General features: G+C 39.2%; 1 protein-coding gene across 1 annotated transcript in view; it reads right to left on the reverse strand.

The window, feature by feature from the left end:
- LOC141117590 (NACHT, LRR and PYD domains-containing protein 3-like) overlaps positions 1-14755 on the reverse strand; it is a 129231-nt gene that overhangs the window by 39793 nt on the left and 74683 nt on the right. Inside the window, exons 7-8 of the mRNA XM_073610512.1 lie at positions 10580-10744; positions 8700-8864 (exon numbers count right to left, since the gene is read on the reverse strand). Coding sequence (XP_073466613.1) covers positions 8700-8864; positions 10580-10744 — 330 coding nt within the window. The remainder of the gene's footprint in view (positions 1-8699; positions 8865-10579; positions 10745-14755) is intronic.

The following is a 14755-nucleotide window of genomic DNA, read 5'->3' on the forward strand; positions in this document are numbered from 1 at the left end:
GGATACCAACATGCATGTTAAAGGTAGGTTCACACAGAGAGTAGCTAGCCTTCTACAGGGGTACCCCTCTGGAAAAAATTTTCCATTTTTTTTTTTTTTTTTTTTTACCCAGGGTATTTCATCCTGTACAATACATTTTAAGGCATTCACAGTTGAGAAAACCCAACCTACCATCACAAAGATCTGCCTGGTGGACAGCGATACCCCAACAACAACCACCTGCCCCTCCTAGCGCTAGCAAAACACGGCACAACACAATGCAGAACTAATAATAGGTGTCTGCTAACCTGATATATTGCGCAATATTGTGTTGAGCTCAGTGCCTCACCAGCAATTACTACATATATATATATATATATATATATATATATATATATATATATATATATATATATATATATATATATATATATATATATATATATACAAATACATACACACATGTATTTCCTTATTCAATGTACTTTAACAGTTTTAATGAGGGCTCAAAGACCTTTGTTTGACCCTGTCAAACTTAATTAATGTTCTGTACATAACTTTCCTGTATGCCACCTAATTATTTTAACCACCTGTTTTCTTATCTTATCTTTTGTGATTTATATGCATTTCAGACTTGAGACAATTCTATATTACTTGAATCTATTCTAATGAACTTTCACCCAGTAAACTATAAAAGTATAAGAAAGAAGCAGAGAGGTCATCCAAAGTTCAGCATTTAAAATGAAGACTTTCTAAATCTATGGAAAACACAGTATACATTATTAAAAATTAATAATTGTTGCTTTACTTATTGCATAATAATATTGATAAAACCACTACTATATAATAATATAAATAATAATAATAATAATAATCAATAAAATATATGCAAATCAATATATACAATATGAAATACATTGACTAATATGAGATTCCACAACAGTACACCTAAGCTTGACATTCAAAAATGTCATTTGGTCGCGATCATAGGTCATGGTAAACTTTAGGTTATGTTTGTTCTGGATGATAAAGTCAAAAAACTCTAGCAACATTTCCTCAGGGCCCTCCCAGATGAGGAGGACGTCATCAATGTATCGTAGCCACAAAAATATGTGGCTTGTATACACAGCGAGGTCCCCATCATCTGGGAGGGCTTTCTCCCACTCCCCTAGGTACAAGTTGGCGTAGGCCGGGGCACAACAGGTGCCCTGCCCATGGCCACGCCCCACACCTGGAGGTAGTGGGAGTTATTGAAAAAGAAGAAGTTGTGATGCGGGATATAGTCAAGCCCATCGATGATAAATTCATTCAATGCTCCATCATATTTCTGGCTCTGCTGTAAGAGTGCCCGCACAGCTGCGATCCCCTTGTTATAGGGGATCGAGCTGTACAGGGCCTCAACATCAATGGCCACCAAAAGTGAGTTTGCTGGGAGGGTTATCTCCTTGATTGATTGTAACAGATGTATCGTGTCCTTCAAAAAAGAAGGCATACACAGGACAAAAGTCTGCAAAAAGGAATCGATAACCTTACTCAGATTTTCAGATATTCCTCCATTGCCGGAGACAATTGGTCGCCCGGGAGGTTCCATCTGACATTTATGAATTTTGGGTAAACTATAAAACGTGGCCACTCGTGGATGTTTGATGCTAATGAACTCATATTGGTCTTTCGAGATGACTCCTCTTTCAAAGGCCAACTGGATCAGATCATAAAATTTAGTATAGGAGGCTTGTATGAATTTGATGGGGATGGTTTTATACCACTCCCCATTGTCTAGAATGTCTTGACACATACGCACGTAATCCTGATTATCCATCAGGACCACATTGCCTCCCTTATCCGATGGTTTTATTGTAACTTTAGCATTGTTGCATAGGGAGTCCACGGCCTTAGATTCATCAGCAGTTAAATTTTTAGGACATTTTTTTTGCGTGGGAGCTTAGAGATATCTCTGAGTGTTTGTTTAACAAAGATCTCTATGCTTGGGTTCAAGCTAAGAGGAGGAAATTTAGCAGGTGGTTTCTTGAAACCCATTGCAGGATTCTGTGTAGGTTCATTGGCATTCTCAAATAAAGTTTCCAAAGCAATTTGATCTATCAGATCTAAGGTATTCTTTTCCTGAAAAAGGAGTGTCAGATCACGTAAGGCTTTGAATTCCCTCATACTACAGCTAGCCCAATCAGTCGTATCAATATTCGTATCTGTTTTTGCATGAAGGCTCTTGAGTAGTAGCCGACGTGCAAAAAGCTGCAAATCAGTAATCACTTCAAATATATCAAAATTTTCCTGTGGGCAAAAAGTCAGTCCGCGTGACAATACATCGATTTCCACTGGGGATAGGGGATAGGACGACAAGTTAATCACGCTAAGGGATTCAGTTGAATCCGCGTGATGAAGTTTCCAAATTCCCTACTCCCCTGTTTGTTTGGAGTGAGGAGGATCCTTCTACCGGGTTTAAAGGACTCAGAAGCCCAGATTTAGAATGCCCTGCTGTTTGACTTGTATGAGTGGTGTTTGTTGAAATGCTAGAAGATAAAAGATCTACTTCACTCATACCTGTATTTGATGTATCATATTTATAACTGGAGGGTATTGGGTGCTCACAAATGGGAGCACTGTGATCACCCCCCACAGTGGTCTCAACAGAGCGTTTTTTTCTATCCTACTCCGGGGAGCCCTTATTGTTACGGCTCCTTTTGAATTTACCACGTCCCTTGGGTGGTGTTTTTGGATTCTGACTAGGACCAGGTCCGTTTTTATGTTTTGACATGCTATTCATATTCTTAGATTGTTGTTGCGATACATGATGCTTGTTTTTCTGATTTCTTGGGATATGAGCATTCCATTTGTATGCTCGTCCCTCTGAAAAGGCCGTTTTGTCCCTCCAGAACTTTGATTCCTTTTTCTGCAGGACACCCCTTTTGTAGACTGACAGACCACCCTGGAGGTTCGCCTGTAGCTCCAAATAGAGAGCGTGCTGCGCAAAAGGTTTTAAGGCCCCTCTATATTATCAATTTCTATATCCAACAGAGCCATTTGTTTATTATATTCTCAGATAAGGATAGCCATCATTTCCTGGGAACATGCATTTAAATCAGCCTCCCATTCTTTTTTACTTTCAGTACTGATTTGTTCCAAGTTAGGAAAAACCTGGACTCTAAGTCCCAAGGGATTAATCTTTTCCTTACTATATCTGTCTAAGGTTTTTACATGCCAGAAAAGTACATGCAGAATTTTTCTCCAGAACTCTGTTCAGTTTTTGAACGAGGGATGAGTTTAGGGTTTTTACACGATCCCCCTGTTTAAAATCCATCTCGTAACCTGACATGAGATTGGCCCACTCATCTCCCTGGAAGTTACTCATATTGACACTGATTATTGCTTGTAAAATGCAGATACCAACAATAGACGAGTGAATAACCTTACATTTCTTTTAATATTAAAGACCTTTTGGCCATTTTCCCTGTCTTTATGTCCCTCCCTTTGATGTTTTGGTTCTGTTCCACCTGATTCTATTTTTCTTTATTTTATTTTGCTGTGATTTTGTAGATTTATCAATGTATGCGACTGTTTTTTCTTGCGTGTATTGATGTCTCATGTATATGCATACTAGAATTAAATAAACATATTAGCTTGGGAGAACATACCCATGCATGTTATGTTTTTACATATTTCTTTTTTCTATGTTTCAAGCAAATGTAAATGGTTATTATGCCTCTTATTTGCCCTTTTTTCTCCCCTTGGGAGTCTGGCACTCCTGCTGTTGCTGCTTCCGGATCGGGGGGTTTTCCCTCGGATGTGCCTTCCCGGCAAGGGGGTGAGGAGCTAATTACCATCTATCCGCTCCTCCCCCATTTTCCCCATCAGGCACCCGGGCTGGCACCGGCTGCTACATTGGGGATCCTTCCTCCTTGCCGGTGGCGTTCCGGAACACTCTCGGACGTTCTGTAGTCCTGTAGTGGATTCACCATGATTGGCATACGCCCATAGCAAGTACGCCCATAGCAAGTACATATACACGTGAAAAACCTTGGACTTGTAGCTTTCCTGTTTGGTGGGTCAGAAATCTATACAGCTCCTGCACTGTAAGTACACACCAAAGCAATATGTTCTTGCGCCATCTCTGCCCTATACAATTATGATCTGTTAATAATATCTATTATGTACCTATTTGTAACTACTTACAACACTACTCTTTTTATATATATGTATTTCGGACTTGTCGACTCGGATTGGATACTTATCCACTGAGCCTGACACAACTTGCGGCCAATCCCGGGTTAGGTCACAAATCAGTCTGATCACATAGGGCGATATGGTGCAGCCTCATATGTGTTTTAATACTTTTTGGGGTAAATTTGGGTTTGCTCTGTTTCTCCTATGTTTGGCTTTATTGTGGGCACTTCCCCCTTTCTTAGTTACATTGTTACATCTAATTGAGCTGGCGTATACTATTCTGACCCTTTGATCCACTACTCTGTTTAATTACTTAACCAATTGGTTTTTTCAATCATCTCCATTATTTCTTTTCACACATGTATTTGTCTAATACTTTGAGGCCGCAAACTGCATATATGGTATGCATGGAGATTGGTGCCTCCCAGTTGGCTATTTGACCACCCATTTAAAGAAATACTTTTTAATTTCCCCCCTATATATTATGGGTGTATTTCTTAGTCCATTTTTGGGTTTTCGCTGCAGGTGTGGTTTGCTCCCCGACTGATCGTCTGGTCTGAAAGGGGGCGACCCCTTGTGTGACTTCTCGTAAGCCACATCGTTGGACTACTGCCCCAGTGTTGGATACAAACAAATAATGTGTCCATGAACATGAAAGTTGCCATTTTAAACTGTGCAACAGTAATAAAGAAAAGCACATGGAGCAGCACTCTCCTGATCCTTCTATACTGATTGTGCTCTCTTAATTTAAGGTCCCACCACCGCTTCCTGAGTTGATCCTTGGATCGCCGTACCCCAAAATTTCTGTGCAGACTCTTGACAACTTTCGCCATGATCTTGGCCTTTCTGACATTTGGGTGGGGGTAAGGTCTATGCTTCCCGTCATAGTTGGCCCTATTCAATATGTCGACCATCTCCACCATCTCAACAAAGGACATATTCAATGCCTTAAATCGTCTCCTCCGGGATTGTGACATTTCTGGCACCGGCCTTTCCTCCCCCTCGTTGCTGTAATTAGCACGCACCTGCTCTGTCTCCGCCATGTGCTCTTCCCCACTGTGCCGAATGAGAAGGGGCGGGGAATAGACTAGAAAGAACATCAGGGGCAGGCGGAGTTTCACGCATGTGCAGTGTATATAAAGCGTAACACGTGTGCGTAGCACGTACGATCTGTGAGCGGAGGAAGGAGTATCGGAAGCGCCGATTGTGATAACAAAGGTAACATTTAAACTTGGGCCTATACTGCTTATAGATTGAGGCCTATATTGGGACAAGATTAGGAGACTTTAGCCTGACATTAGGATTTGTCTTGTGTCTTGCAGAAAAAATGGATGGCTTCAATGACCACAACTTTCTCCCCCTGTTAATATACAAATACAGGGAGCTGCCCTGTCTGTGGCAGGTCAAACACCCGCAGTATAATCATAAACAAAAGAGGCAGGCAGCACTGGAGAGACTGCTGGAGTTGGTGAAGCCGGTGGTCCCCACAGCAATCATCCCCTATTTAAAAGCCAAAATTGGTAGCCTGAGGAGCACTTATCTAAGGGAGCGCAAGAAGGTCCAGGATTTCCAGAGATCCTGAGCTGCAGCAGATGACGTTTATGTCCCCAGGCTGTGGTACTATGAGAGACTGCGATTTCTGTCAGACCAGACTGAAGTCTGGGAATCCCTCTCAACCCTTCCTTCCACTCTTCCTTCCACCCTATCTTCCACCCCAGCTGAGGCTTCCGATGTCCAACCTGTGACTTCCAGCCAGGAAGAAGTGGAGGAGCCCAGCTGGAGTCAGGTATAGCATTGTTCTACAGATTTCTGGTCAATAAATAAATTATATTTACTAGATGTTATTATTGATCACTAATTGCTGATTTAATAAAGTGTTTTACATATCAATAGACAGTAGTGGCCAAAAATTATTGGGACAAGAATGAAAAATGGTGGGCTCAGAATGATAGTCTGTTATATTTGTTAACATTCAATTTGCAACAGTCTTGAGGTGAAAATTGTGTGTGATTGATGAAGAAAAAACTAAAACTTTGTCCCTTTTTCATACACAGGAAGACCTCAGCCAAGAGGAGGCTGTGGAATGTGGCACACAGGAGGAGGCTGTGAAATGTGGCACACAGGAGGAGGCGGGGTTTAGTGGCAGCCAGGAGGAGGTGGGGCTAAGTGGCAGCCAGGAGAAGGCTGGGCCCAGTAGGAGCCTGACAGAATCGCAGGTCCCTCCCCTCTACCTTCCAAAAATTAGACCCAGGAAGGGGAGTAACGTGCAGGATTCAGCACTCAGGCTGATTCAGGAGGCTTCTGCGTCCCTGAGAGCCACCCCCACTCGTGAAGAGGCCTTTGCCTCCATGGCTGCCACCAAACTGCACGACATGCAGGAGGGCCAATGCCTCATGTGTAAGGAAATTATTTGTCAAACATTAAATAGGGGGTTGAGGGGTGAAATCACGCCCAATACCTACCTGAGTGAGTTGCATCCTCCTCCTCCTCCTGCCACAACTCCACCACCACAGACACAGCGTGTAGGGAAGCGTGGAAGGAAGATCAGAGAGTGATGACCTTGGTTCAGTCTGGTCTGACAAAAGATGCAGGCTCTTGTATTACCACAGCCTGGGGACACAGATGTCATCTGCTGCTGTTCATGATCTCTTGGACTTCTGGACCAGATTGAACTCCCTTAGATAAGGACGCCACCAATTTTGCCTGGAAATAATTGATGTGTGCCCTGGGGGCCAAAGGCTTTGCCAATTTCTGCTGTTTCTCCAGCGTTGCCTCCCTTTTTCTTTGGTTATGAGCCCTTAATAAATTTTTGGTTTGATTTATTATACTCGCCTATGTGTGTATTCCTTCAAAAAGGACAGTTTGTTTGTGCGGAGGCAGGTACATTTCAAAAATACAATGTGAAATTAACAAGAGACACCAACACCAAGCAACTTCCTTGAGATTAAATAATACAAGATAATATTCACGTTGTGGTAAATTGACACACAAAACACACCCAAAACTATTCTGGAGCAAAAAATAAAATAAAAATTAACAATAAAACACAAGATCAGGATTTTAAAAAAGCCAAAAAAAAATATTTAATCTAAAAAAATACCAAAAATATTATTTTTTCGGAAGATGTGACAAATATTATATTGATGAAATCACGAGAAATAATAAAGAAAAAAGTTTGTGAGAAGTCTGTGTGAACATGAGCAGCAAAACTACTTCATTCTTCCAGCATTATAAAGAAAAGAGTGCGCTGCATTAACCACTTGAGGTCCGGGCCATAGCCGAATGATGGCCACAGCGCGGACCTCAATTTCCAGGAGGCCAACATGGGACGTCCTCCCCTGTGCATGCGCACCGCGCGAACCCTGTAGGGCGCGCACGCTGTGATCACTGAGTCACGGAGACTCGGATGATCACAGATCAGATTAAGGGGCCGATCCCGGCCCCTTACCATGTGATCAGCTGTCAGCCAATGACAGCTGATCACATGATGTAAACAAAAGCTCGGTGATCATTTTTTTTTCTCCTCACGCTGACAGCGTGAGGAGAAAAAAAAGCCAATCACCGCCTTATGTTAAAGGGACATCGAGGAAGGAGGCACATATGCCTAATCTGTGCCTGCCAGTGCCACCTGCCATTGCCACCTGCCAGTGCCCACAGTGCCCAGCAGTGCCACCTATCAATGCCCACCAGTGGTGCCAATCAGTGCCACCTAGCAGTGCTGCCATCAGTGTAATCAATCAGTGCTCATCACTGCCACCCATCAGTGCTCATCACTGCCACCCATCAGTGCCCATTACTGCCACCCATCAGTGCCTATCACTGCCACCTATCGGTGCCTATCAGTGCTGCCTCATCAGTGTACATCAATGAAGGAGAAAAATTACCTGTTGCAAAAATTTTATAACGAAATATTTAAAAAAATCAATTTTTTAAAAAATAATTCGGTCTTTTTAAATTTTTTTAACAAAAACTAAAAACCGCAGAGGTGATCAAATACCACCAAAAGAAAGATCTATTTGTGGGAAAAAAATTATAAAAATTTCATTTGAGTACAGTGTTGTATGACCGCGCAATTGTCATTCAAAGTGCGACAGCGCTAAAAGCTGAAAATTGGTCTGGACAGGAGGGGGGTTTAAGTGGCCAGTAAGCAAGTGGTTAAACAATTTAAAACATTGCAGCGTGACAAAGGTGCTATATCCATTCCGAACGCTAATTTTACCAGACCAAGCAGTTCCGCCCCGGAATTTATTCTGAGCATGCGTGGCACTTTGTGCATCTGAATTGGATTTTGTTGTTGGAAAATTTTATAGCCTGCTCTCAAAGTTTGTGTGTTGGAAAATCCGATGGAAAAAGTCCGATGGAGCCCACACACGGTCGGAATTTCCGACAACAAGCTCCGATCGCACATTTTCCGTCTGAAAATCCGGCCGTGTGTACAGGGCATAAAAGTATTGAAGTGGTTAATATTAATATTAATATTTTGGTTTAGATATAAAACTGTCCCAGAATATTATTGTCTCGGTCAGTCCTGTTATACTCACAGTAATATCTCTATCCGGCTTGTTGTCAGAGCTTCCACCAGATCCCTGAAATGAGGACCCTCCAGATTGTTCCCATTCAGGTTCAGTGTCCTCAGTGTCTGGTTATTTCTTATTCCAGATGCTAGGCAGGGGCAGGAACTGTCTGTCAGGTGAATAAACATCAAACTAGGAGAGAAGAATGTTACCCGAAGAAAATTAATTTCTCCCCCAGGAATGAATGTAACTATTCTCTACATGAATGGAACTCATTTCTCTTTATTAGAATCATTTATATCAGATAACTTTATAACACTCCAGGAAATAGAATTGTATAAGAAAAATATTATAATGGAGTAGACACCCCAATATTATCATCCATGTGTAGAGACGGTGATATCTCCATACACAGGATGAGCACAGAATACCAGTAAACATGACTTGTAGACATGTGCACTGCCAAAAAATTAGTTTGTTTTTGTTACATTTGTTTTTTTGTTTTTTTTATTTTTTTCGGGTTATTCCTTATGATCAAAATTAGTTATTTCGAATAAATTCGTAAATTCAAAAATTCGGAAATGTAAAAATTCAGAAATTCGAAATCCGAAAATTCAAAAATTTGAAAATTAGAACGAAAATCCGAAAATTAAAAAATCCAAAAATTAAAAAATCCAAAATAACAACTAACTAATAATAACTAACTATTAAATTATAGATATTGGAATTCCCAAATTTGGCTGTTAGTGAATACGTATTTATCCGAAGTTATGAATTATCTGAAATAACGGATACCGCATCTAAACAAATGAAATGTAACAAATTAATAATAAAAAATAAATAATTATACAAAAGTTTTTATTATTATTATTAATAATTCATTACGTTCTATTCGTTTAGATGCAGCATCCTTTTTTTGATAATTCGTAACTTCAGATAAATTTGTATTTGTTTTGTTCACTAAAAGCCAAATTTGAAAGGAAATTCCAATACCTATAATTTTATAGTTAGTAGTTTAATAGTTAGTAATAGTTATTATTAGTTAGTTATTATTTCAGATTTTAGAATTTTTGGGTTTTCTAATTTTTGGATTTTCGTTCTCATTTTCAAATTTTCAGATTTCTGAATTTCCAAATTTTCAAATTTCCGAATTTTCGATTTTCGAATTTTCAAAAAATTTCTTCAAAAGGGTTTTTGTTAATTTGAATATTTCCAAATGAACAAATTTGTGGAATTTTGTTTGAAAAACTATTGCGGAATAAAACTGCACATGTCTAATGACTCGCATTGTGATATAATCTACTTGTGTATGGAGCATGAATGGTATCAGCAGACAGTGTGAGGCCAGAATAAGCATTGCTAGAGATTGGACAGGATGGTTTTTGTTCTCTGATATTCTCTGCTGATAAGAAGGAAGTATGGAGGAGATCCCTCAACTGAATAGCAGATGTGCATCACAATAGCAAAGTGGTTATCACTTCCACCTGGCAGCACTGGGGTCATCGGTTTGAATCCCAACCACGGCACTACCTGCCTGGAGGTTGTATGTTCTCTCTGTGCCTGTGTGGGTTTCCTCCCACACTCCAAAAGACATGCTGGGAGGTAATTGGTCCTATTATATGTATGAATGTGAGTTAGGGGCATTAGATTGTAAGCTCCTTGAAGGCAGGGACTGATATGAATGTATAATATGTGTGTAAAGTGCTGTATACATTTTTGGCGATATATAAATACTTGTAATAAATATTAAATAAAATGGTCAGTCCAGGATTGGCTATATACTGAGACAAAAGGGAAATCCATATAATTGCATTATTATTATTATTATTATTAATAATATTATTATTTGTTTTAGATTTAAAACTGTCCCAGACTATTATTGTCTCAGTCAGTCCTGGTATACTCACAGTAATCTCTCTATCCGGCTTGTTGTCAGAGCTTCCATCAGATCCCTGAAATGAGGACCCTCCAGATTGTTCCCAGACAGGTTCAGTGACCTCAGTGTCCAGTTATTTCTTATTACAGATGCCAGGTGGGGGCAGGAACTGTCTGTCAGGTGATTAGAGGACAATCTGTAGAAGAGAAGAATGTTACCAGAAGAAAATGAATTTCTCCCCCATGATTTAATGTAACTCTTCGCTACATGAATGGAACTCCTTTCTCTTTATTGGAATCATTTATATCAGATCACTTTATAACACTCAAGGACATAGAAGTTATAAGAAAAATATTATAATGGAGTAGACACCCCAATATTATCATCCGTGTGTAGAGACGGTTATATCTTCATACCCAGGATGACCACAGAATACCACTCACATGACTTATAGACATGTGCATTGCCAAAAAATTTGTTTGTTTTTGTTTCATTCGTTTTTTGTTTTTTCATTTTTTGGGTAATTCCTTATGATCAAAATTTGTTATTTTGAATAAATTCGTAAATTCGAAAATTCAGAAATGTAGAAATTTGGAGATTCAAAAATAAGAACAAAAATCCAAAAATTAAAAAATTCAAAAATCCAAAAATCCAAAATAACAACTAACTAACTAAAAATAACTAACTATTAAGTTATAGATATTGGAATTTCCTTTCAAATTTGGCTGTTAGTGAACATAGCGAATACGAATTTATCCGAAGTTATGAATTATCTGAAATAACGCATGCCGCATCTAAACAAATAGAACATAACAAATTTAATATATAATATAATAATAAAAAATAAATATAAAAATGTTTTTATTATTATTAATTCATTACATTCTATTTGTTTAAATGCGGCATCCATTATTTTGGATAATTCGTAAATTTGGATAAATTTGTATTCGATACATTCACTAACAGCCAAATTTGAAAGGAAATTCCAATACCTATAATTTCTTCTCTGGCGTTTGCCGAGGTTTTGCTCCAATGTGTCGTGCCTGCGTGACGCTGAGGGGGAGCTGGCGTTCCATACTGGGGCTGCATCTCACTCCCTGCTTCATGGTATTCAGAGACAGTGCTGATACAACCTATGCACACTCTGATCCCCTTCTATCTTTGTGGCTTCAAACATCATATGTATTCTCCCCTCCACTGCATATGTAAGTCCCCTCCACTACGGGGTGCTGGTGTGTGCGGTCCAGTGTTCCTCGTTGAGGTCCCCCTCTCAGCTCCCAGGCCAGGCTCCATGGCTTACCCCTGGCTTTGTCTTGTCACACGGTCCCAGTTTTGGCTATCATAATTTAGATGCATCTGGCTCCTGAAGAGTGGATTGAAGTCCATGAAACACAGCGGTGGGCCTACCTCTGATGCATCAAACACACATTGACCAATTTTTAGATGTTTTTTACTTCACGACTTTTATCTTTTTTGGGGGATTAAGATGCATAATTGTACCTACCCATGTCCCATGGTTGTATATACATAGATTTATTGTCTATATGCGATTATTTTATGCTCAATGCATGCAATGCATTTTTATGCCATGTTGATCATTGGTCCTCAATAAACATACATATGTTTGCACCTTTGTGAGTGTGATTGGGCTGCATCATGCGCACCTCATTCAAAGTCCCAACCTCCCCCTCCCCCCCTCTTTTTCATGATATTAAAGATGGGGCGCAAACTTTCCCTTGCGTCCCATTTAAAGTCCTTAGTTCGCTTTTCCCCCATTGCATACCTATAATTTAATAGCTAGTAATAGTTATTATTAGTTAGTTATTATTTCAGATTTTAGAATTTTTGGGTTTTCTAATTTTCGGATTTTCATTCTATTTTTAAAATTTTCAGATTAACAAATTTCTGAATCTTCAAATTTCCGAATTTTAGATTTTCAAAAAAAATAATTAAAATGGTTTTTGTTAATTTGATTATTTCAGGATTAACAAATTTGTGGAATTTTGTTTGAAAAACTAATTTGGAATGAAATGAATTGCACATGTCTAATGACTCGCATTGTGCTATAATCTCCTTGTGTATGGAGCATGAATGGTATCAGCAGACAGTGTGAGGCTGGGATAAGCATTGCTAGAGATTGGACGGGATGGTTTTGTTCTCTAATATTCTCTACTGATAAGAAGGAAGTATTGAGGAGATCCCTCAAGACTGAATAGCAGATGTGCATCACAATAGGAAAGTGGTTATCAGTGTCAAAAGTGTCCGATGTGTCCGCCACAATGTCGCAGTCACGATAAAAAATCACAGAACGCCGCCATTACTAATAAAAAAATAATAATAAAAATGCCATAAATCTATCCCCTATTTTGCAGAAGCTATAACTATTGCGCAAACCAATCAATATACGCTTATTGCGATTTTTTAGAAGAATACATATTTGCCTAAACTGAGGAAAAAATAGATTTTTATATTTTTTTGGGGATATTTATTATAGCAAAAAATATTGCTTTTTTTTCTAAATTGTCGCTCTTTTTTTGTTTTTAGCGCAAAAAATAAAAACCGCATAGGTGACCAAATACCACTAAAAGAAAGCTCTATTTGTGGGAAAAAAATGACATCAATTTTGTTGTGTTGTAAAGTCGCACTTCCGCAGTGCCGAAAAGCAAAAAGTCTTCTGGTCAGGAAGGGGGTAAATTCTTCCAGGGCTGAAGTGGTTATTGGAATCATTTATATCAGATCACTTTATAACACTCCAGGAAATAGAATTTTATAAGAAAAATATTATAATGGAGTAGATACTCCAATATTATCATCCACGTGTAGAGACGGTGATATCTCCATATGAGCCTCCTGTCACCTTCTAATCAATCACTAGCAATGCTGATCTCGGCCTCACACTGTCTGTTGATACCATTCATGCTCCATAAACAAGGAGATTATAGCACAATACAAGTTATGTCAGTGTTATTCTGTATTTCTCCCCCAGGAATGAATGTAACTATTCTCTACATGAATGGAACTCATTTCTCTTTATTGGAATCATTTATATCAGATAATTTATTTAAAACTCCAGAAAATAGAATTTAATCAGAAACATATTATAATCTATAATGGGGGTGGTAGTGACACAGCCCCAAATGATCCAAAATGGCTCATAAGTGATCTGGTCCAGAAATATTTAGACAGAATAAAGGTGGATAAAGCACCTGGACCAGATGGCATCCACCCACGTGTCCTAAAAGAATTGAGCTCTGTCATTTCACAGCCATTATTTCTAATTTTTAGGGACTATTTAATGATTGGAATAGTACCACTGGATTGGCGTAGGGCCAATGTGGTGCCTATATTTTAACCACTTCAGCCCCAGAAGATTTTACCCCCTTCCTGAAAAATGAAAAAACAAAAGAACCAGATGGAATGCTACTCTTCACTCTTTTAGCGATAGAAAAAAATACAATGGGAAAAACAAGAGAGCAGCTCGACATCTTTGTATGGACCAGAAACACAAAGTTAAAAAACAGGCATGAGAATTTTTTATCACACAAACGTGTACTACACATCCATCAACTCACTCATCATTACAGATTTCTGAAACCACAGCTGAACTACTTCCAAGGTATTTTTATTCTGGGGTCTTGTACCTCCAGGCATCAAAAGTACCTTCCAAAGGAATACACCTTACTGTACCCTCTGACCATATATGCCAATCTTTAAGGGGTCTAATGGCCTTAGCCCCATACCCAGATTTCATGTATTGTGCAGCTGTCTGACTGGGGTGCATGGATGACCCATTGCCCATGATGATTCAAATTGCTTTTTTTGGAGAACTCTGCATCCAGAGAACCCTGCGCTTTACTTTTGGAGTGGCTATTGTTTGTGCCTTTATCACTCTAACCAGTCCCCGCTTCCCAATTATTGTACATGGCCTGAGCGGGGCTGCTAGCGTGCTACTCCTCACGTTTATGCTAATACAATAGCGCACAGGAATTCCGACTATTATACACGCCCTGACTGGTCTCACGATATACAGCCTTCTAAACATGTTTGTCTGACAACTACAAAACACCATGAAATCCTCCACTATTCAAAACAATATTATGGATTCTATCTGTACCTAGATATTACAACAATAACTTAGATGCCTCCTGTTTGCTCTCTACCCAAAACCGTATTACAGTATAAAACAACTGGAATTCAATTTAAAAAT

This window comes from Aquarana catesbeiana, linkage group LG13 (genome assembly GCF_042186555.1).
Source record: "Aquarana catesbeiana isolate 2022-GZ linkage group LG13, ASM4218655v1, whole genome shotgun sequence".
Lineage (NCBI taxonomy): Eukaryota > Metazoa > Chordata > Amphibia > Anura > Ranidae > Aquarana > Aquarana catesbeiana.